This window comes from Chiloscyllium plagiosum, unplaced genomic scaffold (assembly GCF_037043375.1).
Source record: "Chiloscyllium plagiosum isolate Xiang-an unplaced genomic scaffold, Cpla_swu_hap1 HiC_scaffold_24, whole genome shotgun sequence".
Lineage (NCBI taxonomy): Eukaryota > Metazoa > Chordata > Chondrichthyes > Orectolobiformes > Hemiscylliidae > Chiloscyllium > Chiloscyllium plagiosum.
Window position 1 is genome coordinate 42,993,286 of NW_028270162.1, and position 17,443 is coordinate 43,010,728.

The 17,443-nt window shown below is 39.4% G+C and overlaps 1 protein-coding gene across 2 annotated transcripts in view; it reads right to left on the reverse strand.

Moving 5' to 3' along the window:
• The window catches only part of taok3a (TAO kinase 3a), a 114,396-nt gene that overhangs the window by 80,859 nt on the left and 16,094 nt on the right, over nt 1–17,443 (reverse strand). For both annotated transcript variants that reach the window (XM_088000112.1, XM_088000113.1), the window contains exons 2-3: nt 17,156–17,258; nt 5,331–5,547 (exon numbers count right to left, since the gene is read on the reverse strand). In XM_088000112.1, the coding sequence (XP_087856238.1) occupies nt 5,331–5,462 (132 nt within the window). In that variant the 5' untranslated portion in view covers nt 5,463–5,547; nt 17,156–17,258. The remainder of the gene's footprint in view (nt 1–5,330; nt 5,548–17,155; nt 17,259–17,443) is intronic.

Genomic DNA, 17,443 nt, shown 5'->3' on the forward strand with positions numbered 1-17,443 from the left:
TTGAGGAGGAATTAAGACAGGCATGTGCAGACAAATTGCTGGATAAATGCTCTTCCACTAAATGAGGAGTGCTAGTAAGATAGCACAGAACATAAAATAATTACAATATCACCTGCCAAATCCTCAAAGTTTTTTGCAGCACTTTACAAAGAACATATTTAAAACACATTGGTATAAGAAAACACTGCAGCCAATCTGCACAAAAAATGGCCATAACTGCAATGAGAGGTGATACAGAATCTATTTTTAGTAATAATATTGAAGGAAAATTGTAGACCAGGACTCAGAGCTCCGAATCACTTCAATGATTTGCACTGTACAATTTTTTAAATAAAAAGAGAGGTCAAACAGCCTGAGCATAATAACCTTTAGAAAATGACAGCTTTGCTAAATCAATACTCCTCCAAGTATAATAACTGAAGTTTCAGGCCAAATTGTGTAATCTCTGAATTTGCATTTGAATGAACATTCTAACTCATTAGAGTGTAACAAAAAAAAGCAATAATTAATACAAGATAAGCAACATATTGGTTTGGAAAAAATTCAGAGTTTGAGAGGGGTTGACCCAGATGGTAAACCACAAAAATTGGACACGAACAAAATGTGGAAATACACTGTACTACAGGTTAGGCAGCATGTGTAGAGAAACAGTTACTGTCCGAAACCTGCGGGGAAAAGCACGTGAAAACTAAAAAAATGTGCGAACCATGCAGGGGAGAGAATAAAAAAAAAAAATCACTGCTCATAACTTCTGAGAGTGGAACAAATAGAAATCTGAAAAAGGTACACAATCAGGAGATTACACTCAATGGAGACAGAACGAGGAACAAATTAGTCACATGTGGAAATTTGTTGCATGGGGAAAAGAAGGTACTTTGATGAAAGAGGATTGCAATTAATAGTGCTATATAACATGTTCTGATAATCTGACTAATAAGTTTATCAATTATTTTAAGCTTTATGAAGCAAAGACCAAATACAATATAATACACCAAAGTAAAATAAATTTAATCCAAGTGAAGTAAGACTATTATTGGGCTGTTCAGTCATGAGGATAGCATGCAGCAAATCATTGGTTCTACTGGTGACCGAGACAACCTTGCATGTACAGGAAGTGTTACCAGCTGCAGAAATAACTTTTGGTTTCAGCTGGAGTCAATGTGGCACAAGGCCAAGGCTAAGAAAAACGTAAATAGCACAGAGAGGTGCATACACCACAGACTCGAGCCAGAAAAGGCATCGGTAAATGCTAGGCAGTCCATCCGAATCATACTGAGCTCCGGCTCATGAATCGCTTTTGAATTATTTTGGAAAACCATTTTAGGTACTGATGATGTTGGTTCCTCAAAAGAAACTCAGCCAAGAGTTGAATGCTACAAGCACTTCTGTTGTGCAGGAGTGAAGGAAATGAGCAATTTTGACAGGGGATTCCTGAGTTCAGAAAACAGATGGGCATTTGTGGCCCCAGTCACAACTCTCAGATGGTTTAGTTTAAAGGCCACTTTCTGCTGTAACTTTTCTATGGCTTCCTGCACATTAGTCATAAGAAGAAATGGCAGAAAAGAATAAGCGTGTTAACCTTGCCAACTACAATGGAGGGGTCAACCACAGCTTGAAGGGAAAAGCCAACAATATTCAAAATGATCTCAGCACTAAAATAGGATAAAAATTAAATTCCAGAGACTCAGAATGAATGTTCTTTAAATTAGCAGAGTGGGATAGAGACGATATGTTTCACTAGCTTAGAGAAAAGGGAAGTTATACGCTACAGTAACTATGGAGAGAAAAAAAAAAACACCTTTTCAGTAATGCTAGCAGTTTTCACCTGCCCTGGGTTTGCTTCTATGAATAGCAGTGGCCTTTTGGTTCTTCAAAACGACCACTACTAATGAGCGAGCTAAAATGGCTAAGAGACTTAACAACAGAGGGACTCTTGATAACCAACACCAAAAAAGAACGAGTTGAAATGCAATGTGAGGGGAAGAAAAATAAAAGTAGTAATTTCGATAATTTGGAATCGATTGCTGGGATAGTGAAAGCAATCCATCAAATTTAAATTGGGTGAAATATTTGCAAGAGGAACATATGCTGGACAGTGGGGAAAGAACAGAGTGGGTGTAACTGTACAAGTCTTGCATAGGGCAGGAACAGACAGTGGGTTGAGGAGCCTCTTGCTGTGTCACATTCTTCGATTCCATGCTGGTTAATTGGTCACCAGCATAATCTCATGAACTACATTACGTAGTAATAAAACATTAAAAACTAGATTAATTCAGAACAGATCTTGCCGCTTGTGGGCAATCTGCAGAATTGTATTTCAATAATACACAATACACCACTTTACTGCCCATTGATCTTTAAGCCAGCTGATCAACTCTGGTTTGGTCAGTACAGGAAAAGGAAATCACAAGTGTTAACAAGCTACCTGAAAAGTGAGATGCCACACAGTGAAACTGAAACCAAATCTAAATTACATAATCCTACAGTATAAAAGACCACATAGAGAGTAACATTAGTTTGTTTAAAAAGCTACCCAATTTCTTTCACACCCCAGATTTTTCCCCATTCACAGTTCTATAAATTTCATCTTCAAGAACGCATCCAATTGCTTTCTCAAAGATCCTATGGGATCTGATACCATTATCCTTTCAGGTAACATGTTTCAAACCTTAAATCCTTCACATTAAGGGATTCCTTATTTCAACTTGAGTTGGTTTACCAAATGTTTTATATTGATGAACTCTAATTAACATTTTATTTGCCAGAACAAAAAACCCTGGTCACCTGCTTTGCTCTATTAAACCCTTCCCTGGTTTATGAACCTCTATCGCTGCTCCAAGGACACCGATCTCAAACCTCTCCAATAGCTCATGCTTAGCACCAGCCATGGAAATCATCTTAACCCTTTTCAAAACCTTAACATACTTAAAAAGTGCAATGGTCAAAAAGGACAAAAGATTTAGCATGACCATTTGTGTATGAAATGCCTGGCTTAAAGCCAAATAGCTATAAGCTTCTTTTAATTGCCTTATCAATTTGTCCTACTGGTTTTTAACATACTTGCAGTTTCAGTGATCCTCACACCACACTGTCCTGCACTCTCCCAAATCCTACACTTCTAGATTACAATGCCCGTCCATGTTGTTTCTCCCAAACAGCAGCACTTCACATTTCTCGGCATTACAGTAAATTGTTCTGGCAGTTGTCTGCTTATTTTACCTGCCTGTCTATGACCGCCTCAAATTTGATACAACTCTATTCAATGTGTCATTTAAGTTGGTATTGTCAACTGTATATTCTGCAAAGTATTTTAAGGAAAGCAATGCTCTTTATGGCAGTGCCAAGAAAACCCCACAGCAGCATTATGCTCTGCCTCTATCTCTTAGCCAAACTTATATCCAAACTTATTTTAATACCATGCAGTTCAATGTTTCAAAAACACTGCAATGTTTTTGGCACTTCCCTTTCAACATTCATATCTATGGCATCCCCAGCACCATTTTCCAAACGTACAGCCTAAAATAACTCAATTACTGCATTGAATACAAATCCAACAGAAAAAAAGGTCATACTAAATCTTTTGAACACGAATTGGAAAGGAACCTTCATTCAATAGTAGTGCTTATTTACCAAAACTTGTTCATCAGTACCTCCAGCAGTTGTAAGCCTTCAGGAAAGAAGAACTGAATACCACCAAATGAAAGTTGGATCAAATATTTCCTCTAACTTGCATTCAAATATTTTGGCATCATAATGCAACATTCAATTGGTCTGTTGACTGCTACTGTGCATCTTCAATTGTTCCTTAGCTAATTCAATTTGCATTCATGATGCTACATAGATGGTTTTCCTTCCACTTACTTACCTGCTGTTCATTTAATCTTTGTTTCACCATTGTTAAGACCTCTCATTTTGACTGGGATATTGCACAAAATCAAGTTTGCCTCCATCAATTCCACAATCCCATCTCCAACAGGATGGCATACAAGAATGGCAGTTGCATCGAGTGTCAAGAAACCCAATCACTGCAAGACCAGAAGATTGTCAGAAGCTTATCAGCAGCTGGCCTCCCCTTTCATTCGACTGGAAAATGTTCTTAACTTATCTGCCCATTATATTCCGTTGTAAGTGGACCACAATCACAGAACATAACTCCTGGCGATCAGAGACTGGTCATGGGACATGTGAGAAGATAAGGATTCAGTTAAAGGGGAGCAGGAGTTCTAGGTAGGGCAAATGCAAGCGTGCTTGATTAATTCAACCATGTTAGTTGGTATCCAAAGTCCAACATTCGGGACAATCCTGATTTCGACAAACATATTCTATAATAGGGTCTATAAAACAGCAGTCCTTTTAGCCCAACTTTTATCTTTTTTCATACAATCATAGCAACTTCACAGTTTAACATCTTAGTGTTCACATCTTAAGACCTTGCAAAAATTACTATTGAACCAGTTGCTAGTATCTTCTCAGACAGTGCATTCCAGATCATAACTCCTTGTATAAAAACAATTCTAATTTCTCTAGTTATTTTACAGATTACTTTAAACATCATAAAATACCTCAACACCAGTTTACAGTCCAGTGAAGGGGCTTTGTGCTGAAAGCTTGAGATTTCAAAGCAGCCTGTTGGACTATAATCTGATTTCTGACTTTGTCCACCCCAGTCCAGCATCAGCACCTCCATATCAATAAAAGTCATGCCCTATATTCACGGATTCACTTGTTAGACAAAAGAAACTGCTTCTGTTACCAAGGTTTGTACAACTTCGAATTCCACCAGCCCCCCTCCCCCTAGCCTTTGCTGGTCCAAAGAGTCTCTCCGCATGACCCAAGTCCATCATCCACGTTAGCATTCTGGTCAATCTTTTTCTAATCCTCCCTTGGGAATACAAGCCATTTGTTATTTCATTCATAATGTTTTAACTCTTAATCTGCCTCTCAAAAACATTTCTCATTCCTATCAACAACAGGAGGCCCTTCTTACTTATTCTTTTCCACACCTTCTGATCATTTCTGTAGAGTGTTGAGATTATTCTCAACATCAGTACATCTTCCTTCCCCTAGGACAATGAAAAAGATACTAGGTGAGTTACATGCAATTCATATAGTAATTAAGTGCCCAGAATTCTGAATTATTAGTGTTCCTCAAACTCACGCAGAAGCCACCAATTAGTTGATTGTGTCATATTTCAGGCACCTGTAGGATTAACTATTTAAACTAGTACCGTTCACCAATATTACAGTTTTTGAAAATAATGTAAACTAATTGTGTTTGGCAATTCAAAAGATACTAGTCCATAAATGAGTTTAAAAAGGTTCTCACTTACAAAATAAACAGCTCCAAAGCTTCCATGCCCAATTTCATGCAGGTCAACAAACAGTTCCTCTGGGTCCTCTTTAAAGAAGAGTTCTGAAATCTCTGGATCTCTTGCTGCTCCTTTACGTGTTGAAGATGGCATTCTTGCCACTCAAAGCCTTGGAATGATCGGTACTGGGATCACAAATTTCACCCTTCATCGACAAATGGCCTTTTATAAGCAGCAACTGTGGGGAAAAAAAAAAAGTCCTGAACAATAAAGGAGAAATAAAATAGACACTACCACATTCAGGTTTACTTCATTGCTTTTTGTAAAAAATGCATTTTTGATCATAGACAAATACATTACGTTTGATTTAGAGACTACGAGAACACACATTTCAGAAAATCTAATAAAAATAAATATCTTGCCCTGTGTTTTAAACAGTTATGTTGTCAGTCACCTGCTTCTAGCAGTAACACTAGCAGTTTCCATTCAAGAACAGAAGAGTAGTAGGCCATTCAGCCTCAGACCTGTCAGTCATTTAATACAATCATAACTAATCAAACAATAGGCCTTTTGACCTACAGTATTCCCACAACCTTTTGCACCACTGATACTCCAAAATACATCAATCTCTACTTTGAACATACGAAGAGTGAACTTCTCTTCTGGGGTAGAGAACTCCAAAGATTCACCACCCTGAGTTAAAACATTGCTCATCTCAGTCTTAAACAGCATTCCCCTATTTTTAAATTGTCTCCTCAAGCAGGGGAAACATCTTACCTGTCTACCCCTTTAAGGATTTTTGTGGATTTCAACAAGATCATCTCTCATTCTTCAGAACTTGAGGCTTGGTTTGCCCAACTTCTCTTCACAGGCCAAATCCACCGTCTTCAAACAAGTCTGGCAAATGTTTGTTGTGCTCCCTCTACAGCAATTTCTTTAAGAGGAGACCAGAGCTACAAAACTACTCCAGGTACAATATAAACAAGTTCCAATAAAACTACAGTAAAGTGTCACTACTCAAATCTTGCAATATATGCTAACACTTCATGAGACTTCCCAAATAGCTTACTGCACCTCCATGCTCGCCTTCACTGACTTATAAGGACACCCAAATCCATTTACACATCTCCGCTTTTGAACCTCTCGATTTAAAAAGTACTCTCCACCCAACATGAATAATTTTTCATTTTTGAGCATTATATTCAAATGCCATGTGCTTACCAAATCCTTAAGCATGCCCAAATTCTCCTGAAAACATTTTACACCTTTATCCAACATTTGTTTGTCTTTGTTTTATCTGCAAATTTGAAGTTATAATATTTGGTCCCCATTTCTAAACAGCTGAGGCCCCCAAATACTTATTTTTATGGTACCCCATTAATCAGTTTGCTACTGTGAATGCAGGTACTGGTTGGAGGAGATGAGTTCGGTGGGGCAGGAGCTACAAAACTACTCCAGGTACAATATAAACAAGTTCCAATTTTTTTAGCTAATCCTTAACCTAAGCCAGTACATTACCGATTGTTAAATGTGCCTTAATTCTGCTAACCAACCTCCTTGAGGGAAGATCAAAAGCCTTCTGAAAGTCCAAATATGCCACATATACTAATACCCCTTGGTCAATTTTGTTACCATCAAGAAAGCTCAACAAGCTTGGCCAACGATTTTCCATTTGCAAATCAGTGAATGCGCCCAATCAGATCATTTTTATCAAAGTTCCCATTTAACACATTCTTCATGAAGGATGCTAGAATTTTGCATTCCAACGTTGCACGGCTGACCGATCAGTGGTTCCCCATTTTCATTCCCTTTCTCTTTTCTTAAATAGTCAGGTAACATTTTCAGGCTGACAAATTGTGGGACACATTACAGAATCTATGAAATTGTGGAAGTTGATCATCAATGCATATCATCTCTGAAACTACTTCCTTCAAAACTCTTAGTTGTAGACGATCAGGTCCAGCATTCTCTCCATACTCTGCAGCTACATCTGTGTAACCACTCTGATCTTCTGCACATTCTGATCAGGATGCCAATGTGGATCACAGCATTGACTACCAGTTTCAGAAAATACTGCCACAAATACCGGAGGTCCATGCAGAAGATAAGTTACAAACACAGTTCATGTCCTGGTTTATCAAATTTCAGCCCCATTAATCTTTCTGGTACAATTAATTTCCTTCAATCACTTATTCTTCCTAGCCATCAAGTCTTTGATAGCTTGCTCAGAATAAACACTCTGCTTTTCTGCTATATTGCTGCTCACCATTCTAAATTCTCCTGACTGCTTTCCATGTCCTGACATTCATCTTAGCTAAAGATTTCTTTTAATGTACCTGTAGACATTTTTACAATCTACTTATGTTCTTTGCTAGATTGTATTTCTACTCTGTTCATTTCCTCATTAGATTCTTGGTCCTTCGATACATTTCACAATCCTAACATTTACCAATATTTTGACCACTAAGTTGGCCATCACACATTTTTGCTTAATCTTATTCAATCTTAACTTTTTGATCTATCAAGTGTTCTATTATTGACCCAAGGAGGCCACTTCAAACAGTACAAATTCATCTAGGGCAAGAGTGCTGGTACAAGGGAAATTCTTGTTCAGTGGATTAAGATCATTTGTAAAAATCTCAGTTTAGATCTTTTAATCTTCCTATCATCTGCAGAAAATCTCCAATTGGATTCTAGGACTTTGCTTAAATTATATTTTTTTATTCAGCAAAATGTCTTGACATTGCTCATTTTAAACAAATCAGGAGGATAACGACTCCACAGAACTTAACTTAGTGGGCGGCACGGTGGCACTGCTGCCTTACAGCGCCAGAGACCCGGGTTCAATACCTGCCTCAGGCAACTGACTGTGTGGAGTTTGCACGTTCTCCCCGTGTCTGCGTGGGTTTCCTCCGGGTGCTCTGGTTTCCTCCCACAGTCCAAAGATGTGCAGGTCAGGTGAATTGGCCATGCTAAATTGCCCGTAGTGTTAGGTAAGGGGTAAATGTAGGGGTATGGGTGGGTTGCGCTTCGGCGGGGCGGTGTGGACTTGTTGGGCCAAAGGGCCTGTTTCCACACTAAGTAATCTAATCTAATCTAAAACTACCATGCAGGGTCATGCCAGGAAACTAGCAATCAACTTGCGAATAAGGTTTTCACTAATGCTATTGAGCAGACATGGAAGTTTCAGTACACTTTGTTCCTTTCTCCAGGGATAGGACATTGGTTAGGCCACTGTTGGGATATTGCGTGCAATTCTGGTCTCCTTCCTATCAGAAAGATGTTGTGAAACTTGAATGGGTTCAGAAAAAATTTACAAGGATGTTACCAGGATTGGAGGATTTGAGCTCTCGGGAGAGGCTGAACAGGCTGGGGCTGTTTTCCCTGGAGTGGAGGCTGAGGAGTTACCTTATAGAGGTTTACAAAATTATGAGGGACATGGATAGGATAAATAGACAAAGTCTTTTCCCTGTGGTCAGGGAGTCCAGAACTAGAGGGCATAGGTTTGGGGGAGTGGGGGGGAGCAGGGACAGAGATATAAGAGACCTAAGGGGCAACCTTTTCACAGAGGGTGGTACATGTATGGAATGAGCTGTTAGAGGAAGTAGTGGAGCTGGTACAATTGCAATATTTAAAAGCCATTTGGATGGATATATGAACAGGAAGGGTTTGGAGGGATATGGTCTGGGCGCTGCCTGGTGGGACTAGATTAGGTTGGGATATCTGGTCAGCATGGTCGGGTTGGACTGAAGGGTCTGTTTCCATGCTGTACATCTCTAGACTCTATGAAGTAAAGCCACCAACTGTTGTTAATTTGCAGGTTTCAGAAGGCAGTAGCACCCATTGTTAGTTTTAGCATGACATAAAAGAGTCACTGTTATACAGCACTGAAACAGAACCTTTGATCCAACTCGTCCAAGCCGACCAGATATCCTCAATTAATCTAGTCCCATTTGCCAGCATTTGGCCAATGTTCTTCCAAATTGCACCAGAGAGCAAAATTCCCTCTTGCAGTTCATTACATACATACACAACTGTGGGAAAATATTGCCTCTTGGGCCCCTTTAAATCTTTCCCCTCTCATCGTAAACCTATGCCATCTAGCTTTGGACTCCCCTTCCCTAGGGAAAAGACCTTGACTATTCACCCTAGTATTACCCCTCACGATTTAGATTAGATTAGATTACTTTACAGTGTGGAAACAGACCCTTCGGCCCAACAAGTCCACACCGACCCGCCGGAGCGCGGCTCACCCATACATTTGCCCCTTACCTAACTCTACGGGAGCATGGCCAATTCACCTAACCTGCACATTTTTGGACTGTGGGAGGAAACCCACACAGACAAGGGGAGAACGTGCAAACTCCACACAGTCAGTAGCCTGAGGCGGGAACTGAACCCGGGTCTCTGGCGCTGTGAGGCAGCCGTGCTAACCACTGTGCCACCCACAGATTTTATAAACCTCTATAAAGGTCACCCCCAGCCTCCAACACTCCGCGGAAAATAGCCCCAGCCTATTCAGCCTCTCCCGACAGTTCTAACTCTCAAGCCTGGCAATATCCTTGTAAAGCTTTTCTGCATCCTTTCAGGTTTCACAACATCCTTCCTATAGCAGGGAAACCAGAATTCAACACAGCATTCCAAAAGTGGCTTAACCAATGCCTTGTACAGCCCATGACATCCCAACTCAGATCCTCTGTGCAATGACTAATAAAGGCAAGCATACCAAATGCGACTCCACTTTCGAGGAACTATGAACCTGCATTCCAAAGTCTTGGTTCAGCAATACTGCCTAGGACCTTAAGTATATATGTCCTGCCCAGGATTGCCTTACCAAAATGCAACACCTCACTTTTATCTAAAGTAAACTCCATCTGCTACACCTCAACCCATCTGATCAAGGTCCCATTGTACTCTTCATTATCCACTACACCACCTATTTTGATGTCATCTGTAAACTTACAAACCATTCCTCTATGTTCACATCCAATGCCAATGAGAATTAATATTGTTAAGCTGTCTCTTATAACCCTAGCCTTTCATTCAATAGTGTAACGTATAGATGAACAGTGAAATTTTAGCGTGTTGAGAAGATTGAGAGATTTTAGTTTGTAATAAAATCTTACATTCCATTTACTTTCTATAGCTCATATTAATAGTGGTTCTTGTATACAGGTCCCTCTCAATAGCAGCTTTTCCCAGACAGTTGATACTTAAGGTGATTCTACTTTGCTGATGTTCATTCTGAAGTGGCCAACTTCACAATGTTCCAATGTATATTTAATTACGTGTTCTTGCCCCTGACTTAGATTTGTTTATAATCCCTTTGTAGGCATTTTTGCCCTTCTTGCAGTGTATTTTGCACCTAATTTAACACCATGGTGCGGAGGACCCACTGGGGCACCGAATAGATTTGAGACAACAGATTTTTAAAATAGTGACGGGTTCAAGGGTTAGGAGAGCAGGCAGCAAATGGGAGTTGGGCCAAGAGATCAGTCACAATCTTTGAGTAATGGAGCAGAATTGAGGGACTGGACTACCTACAACTGTTTCTCATTCTTATGTCATTATTTTCAATCTGCCTCAATTTTCTGTTAACCTCTCAGGTGATATCTAACTGAAAATTTACATATCCTTCAGTCAACCTATTCTCCCCAACCTGTCTGCTTGCTGCATCCTCAAGATGACTCCAATTAATCATGGTAATTTCCAAGTGCCCTGCTAACAGGTTTTAACATTCGACTCTAGCATTTACCAATTGTTTTCTCACCTCTCTTTTCTTAACGGTGGTTGCATGTCCACATTGTCATCCTGGGACTGTTATAAAATTTAGATTCTACAAGATCAAAAACAAACAAACAATGATCTGCCATCTTTGCAGCTACTTTTTTCTAAACTCAAGAAAGTGGATTATCTAGAGAATGCGACAAATTTGAAGTCCTCTAACTTCTCTAATACTACTAATTTCCTATGACTGACGATATCTCAAGTTCCTCAATTATACTGGATAATTGGTCTGGCACAATTTCAGAAGGCAGAGGGGTCGCCTCTCTATGATGGAGAGACACTAAATATCATGACCATTATTTCATGCCGACCCTTTTCTTAGACCCCACTCTAACCTCTTGCCTCCAAGGTATCCACGATTTGTTTCTCCAATCTATTCCCTTTTAGATGCCTTTGATGCTCCAACAATTAGCCTTAAGCTTCATTAGCTTTCGAATTCTCTCGGTAAATTTCCTGGTACTTGCAGTCAGAGACAGATCTATAGCATGGAAACTGACCGTTCGGTCCAACGAATCCATCCCAACCAGATATCCTAGACTAATGTAGCCCCATTTGCCAGCACTTGGCCCATATCCCTCTTAACCCTTCGCATTCATATACCCATCCAAGTACCTTTTAAATGTTGTAATTGTACCAGCCTCCACCACTTTGGGTAGCTCTATACATGCACCACCCTCAGCGTGGAAAAAATATCCCTTCAGGTCCCTTTTCAATCTTTCTCCCCACTTAGCCCTAATCTCTCTAGTTCTGGACACCTCCAACCTAGAAAAAAAGAGACATAGGATAAATAGACAATCTATGCACCTCATGATTTTCTAAATCTTTAAGGTGACCCCTTAGCCTCCGACACTCGAGGGAAAAGAGCTCAAGCTTATTCAATGTCTCCCTGTAGCTCAAACCCTCCAATCCTGACAACATCCTTGTAAATCTTTTCTGAACCCTTTCAGGCTTCACAACATCTTCCCAATCAGAAGATCAGAATTACACACAATGTTCTAGAACTGGCCTAACCAATGTCCTGTATACCCGCAACATGGCCTCCCAACTCCTGTACTCAATACTCTGACCAATGAAGGAAAGCTTACCAAACGCATTCTTTACTGTACTATCTACCGACAACTCTACTTTCAAGGAACAATGAATCTACAGTTGAAGGTCTCGGTTCAGAAACACTCCCCAGGGACCTTAAATATAGAAGATCTGTTTTGATTGGTCTTTCCAAAATGCAGCACCTCACATTTATCTAAATTAGACTCCATTTACCACTCCTCTGCTCATTGGCCCATCTGATCAAGATCCCGTTGTACTCATGTAACTTGCTTCACTGTCCACCTCCAATTTTTCTTTGCCAAATTCCATAACCTTCTCAATCCTCAATTTGATTACTTTTTAGCTATATTAAGCATCTTCCTGTAATCAAATCTTGAGCACGGATGAGATCATTTTTTCCCAATGGTCTATTCTTCAAATAGAAGAAGTATCTATTGTGATGATAACATTTATTAAATCAATTTGCCATTTCATCACACTATGATAATCTGCTTTTTCAATCTACCTTAGCCAAATTGCCCCTCATACCTTGTTTACTCCATTCAGACCCAAATTCAAAAGTTTTGAACTTTCGGAAATAATTCTCAAACTCAATATGATGTTTATATTATAATCACAATTTCCTGAAGGCACCATTATCAAGTTATTAATTAATTCTTGTTTGCACTGACTGGTTTCCACACTATATTCATCTGCAAATTAACTTCTACATATTCCACAATATCATCTTTTACACAATTACTTCAAAATTTGCTTTACCCTGTCCATAAGATAGGACAAATCAAATGATTACTGCATAAACTGTTATAAATGCCTCTAATTTCTTAATCTTTAGTTCTTTCTACTCTAAAATGGCTTTTAATGGGGTTATAAACTACTTTCACTTGTGTTTTCTGTCACTTGTTTTTTGTTTAAAATCCACTTGACCGATTTCTCAGTTTGCATTTCCAAGATACTATTCCATCCTGAGTTCACCTCACCTTTTACCATTTGCCTCCCTACTAAAGATCAAATATCCTGGACTTTCATTTCCATCTTGGTGACCATGTAACATGTCAGTAATGCCTACCAGCTCGTACCTACTATGATAATAATTCATCTCTTTCATTGAGAATGTTTTACATGTACAGGAAGTGGGTTTAGTTTCATTATTTAATTTTTTTCCCCCATCACTTTGAAAGCCTTTGAAGCTGAACGACAGTGGTAAAAAGAATAGATCACGTATTAGAATAATGGACAGAGGTAGTACTAGAACAGGCAATAATTAAGATATTAGGTGGGTTCAGCACAAAAGGACAAGTAATCAAAATGAGAGTTACTGAACATATTTGTGAACACAATGCAGTAAAAAAAAAATTGAAGTACAGACGTGGGTATTGTGCCAACAACAGTAACCTCGCTCAAAGGGAGAACTGTGTATTAAATATGAAGAGAGTGGTATTCAGGAACAATAAATTGCTGATTGACCAAATATAAAAGAACGAGTTGTTATTTTTGGCACACAAAATGGTCAAACTAAACTGTGGCTTGTACATACATTTAAAAGATTCAGTGTAGATTTAAGTAGAACCAGAAATAATGTAAATTTGAAACAATTAACTGACATTAACCTTGATAAAGCTGAGAAGCAGACCTATGTCCTGAAATGAAAGTTCACTGGTACATACAAGCCTCAACCTGCTTATCAGTAAAAGGATAAATTTAATTACTAGTGCATTCTAGACTGATAAGATTTTTGTTGGTACCACATGATAGGGCAGCAAAAACAATGTGGATGAGTTGAATATTTATTATTGATTTGCTTTTTTAAAAAATGTTCCTACTAAATGGCTTTTCTTTGGTTGGAGTAGATAGATTGTTTTTTTTTAAAAATAAAAAGCAATAGCCAAATATATCTAAGTGAAATAAAATAGAGCAGAATGTGCATAACTATTTTAGGGCAGCGCAAGTTTTATTAGCACACATTCAACACACTAAAGGACCATCACGTAGCCAGTGGGAAGTTCTAGGTTCAATTTCTGGTCTTGCAAACTGCAATAATTAGACTCTTGGATGTAGGCTTGCTTGCTGAGCTGGAAGGTTCATGTTCAGATGTTTCGTCACTGTACTAGGTAACATCTTCAGTGAGCCTCTGGACGAAGCATTGCTGATATAAACATATAAATAAATAGAAAGCAGGAATCATCAGCAATGCTTCGTCCGGAGGCCCACTGAAGATGTTACCTAGTACAGTGACGAAACATCTGAACATGAACCTTCCAGCTCGGCAAGCAAATTTACAACCAGAACCTAATCTGAGCTACAAGTCTTGTCAAAATTTGCTAATTAGACTTCTATTTCAAACTAGCATCACCCATCAATCCTTGGCTAGCAAGCGTAATACTACATCTCGAGCAAGATTTTGATCTTGCTGAGAGAATGAAAATAAAACAACATAAAAATTCTGTTTTGTCCGACAACTTATTTTAATTCACATGCGCAACAGGAATAAAAAGTTTCCATTCAGCAGCATTCCTCTCTCAAAATAAGGTGGTCAAATTTCAACTCTACCAGTGTATTCATTGCAATTTGCTTGGGCAATTATTGTATTTAAATAAATGTTTCCACCATATACTACATGAATACTGATGCAGCTGCCTGGATGGAATTTCCCATTGGCCCCAAGGCGCCATATGTTCTGTGGGAGCCTATGCCCTACATCCTGAGCCACCTCTGGAGGTTTAGTTTTGCCCCTTCTAGGGACATAAAACAATGGGCCCTGTACCAACTGCTGCTGCACACCATCCACTGCCCAGACACACCTTGGCATGCCCATTTGCCACCAGGTGGTGGGGATCCACAGAGGAGGGCTCTCTACACAGGAGTCCTCTCCTTTTCACTTGGGGATCTGGAGTGGAGGGTGCTGCATGCAGCAGTCCCCTGTAACCACAGATTGCAGTGGTTCACGGACTCCCAGCCCAACTACTTTTTCTGTATACTGTGGAGTCCATGGACCATGTATATATTGGGTGTGGGCATTTGCATTCCCCTTTTGATTTTCTTAAAAACGTTCTTCTGTTTTTGGTTGCACTTCAGACCCATGTTCCTAATCTTTGGGCACCCGGTGCAGGTGAGGGTAGGTCGGAGAATCTCCTCTTGGGTCTACTCCTGGGCCTAGTCAAACTGACCATAAACAGGTCCAGGCAACAGGACGTGGAGGGGGTTGTTAGGGCCGATTGCCTACCCCTCTTCCGTGGTTACGTCAGAGCCCGGGTATCCCTGGAGAAGGAGCACGCGATGTCGACCAACATGTGAGATTGTCAGGGAAAGGTGGGCACTGCAGGGAGTGTATTGTTTCCCCCTCCAAGTCTATTTTGATTTAATCCCTGCCATCCCCTTCATTATTTGATCATGAGAAGGGCACTGTTGATCTCTGGCCATATGGGTGTTTCCTTTCTTCCTGGTGGTGGAATATAAATAAAGATTTACAGACTTATTTTATCACTATGTCCAAACATCTGAGTGCACACACAACATGGGTGCTGGGGAACAATAAGTACTACCACTGGTACTGTGGAGGAAAAGAGAAATCTAAAAAAAAGCGTCAGAGGTTCTGTTCACTCAGAGCTGCCTGAGGGAGCTGGAAAAAACAAAAGCACTGATGCTGCTAGTCCATGGAAAGTTGCAGCATTAATGGAAGATGGTGGCCTAGTGGACTTGGGCAGCCACTGAACTCAAATTGGTATCACCCAGAGTCTGAAGCTATGGCACTAGGGATATCAGTTCAAATCTCAACTGCAGCTATTGGAATATAAATTCTGAAACTGAAAACTAGCATTAGTAATGACGTGAAAGTACCAACTGTCATTACAAATAAAGGAAAAAAAATCTGGTTCTTGAACATGCTTTAGGGAAGGCAATTTGCTATTCTCGCCTGATCTGGCCTACATGCTACTATGGATCTGCAGCAATGTGGTTGACCCTTAATGGGCGGCACAGTGGTTAGCACTGCTGCCTCAACGCCAGGGACGCAGGTTCAATTCCTGCCTTGGGTGACTGACTGTATGGAGTTTGCACATTCTCCCTGTGTCTGCGTGGATTTCCTCCCACAATCCAAATATGTGCAAGTTAGGTGAATTGGTCATGCTAATCTGCTCATAGTTAGGGGTGAATATGGGGAATGGGTCACTCTTCGGAGGGTAGGTTGGGCCGAAGGGCCTGTTAGGAATCTAATCTAAAGGCCCACTGAAATGGTCTAGTGACTAACTCAGATAAAAATCGGTTACAATGAGCAACAAGCACTAGCCTTTATCAACACACTCACCTCATGAAAAAGAAAAGCCCCATACCAAAAATTGAAAAATAATCCCACTGACATCCTTTCTATTCTATTCTTAAGTTATTAAGTTCAACTTTTTAGACAAAGTAAAACTTTTAGCTTTACTTGAAGCTAATTATCTTTGCTGGATGGGAGGTTGTATTACGTTTGTGTTTTTTAAAAAACAATTTTAAAATATTTGTGAAAATCTTGCTTGGGTCATTTCCAATGATTGCATCATTGTCACTATCAGTTTTAATACACAAATATATACTGGTTAGAAAACAAGTAGATGTCTGAACAAATAAATATATCTAGTTTTAAAACAAGAAATACACAAAAAAATTCTACAATAGTCTGTTTTTTGTAGTGTACTTTAAATATGGTTTGAATATTTAGTACTACAGTCTCAATTAGCTAGAATTTGTCTCCAATTGGTAGCATCTAATCAGTGTGGGAATTAATTTGAAACCAAGGTTTGTATGATTTTCTTCTGTAAAGAAATACCTGTGGGCATAAAATAATCACATCATCTGTGCAAAAATTGCACATAAAATTGGCCAGTACACTTCCAAAGATTAAGGCTGAAACATTGGGGTCTAAGATACAGACATTAAAGAACAACTTCAACAATGTAATGTCAAATTTTTTGAACTCATAAGGTTGCTCACTTTTCATTACCAGAAAAATACTCTTAAGCAGTCAAACATACCTTCAAAAATAATTCACCGAAGCGACTTGTTCCTTATCAGGACTTTATTGTGTCTTTCGTGGATAGTTGCTGTTCTTGGATCTCGCAGTTCACACAAAGGTACCTGAATTAATTTAAAAATGAATAAATTAATCTTAAAACTGTCTGTAGCTTCTGACATCCCTTTATATGCTTACATTTAATCATTGGAGAAGCAATGACTATAGATTGACTACCGACTACGTACAGCAGAGATATCTAAACAATTTTAGTACATTACACACATAATTCCAAGTGATAGGAAAGGAA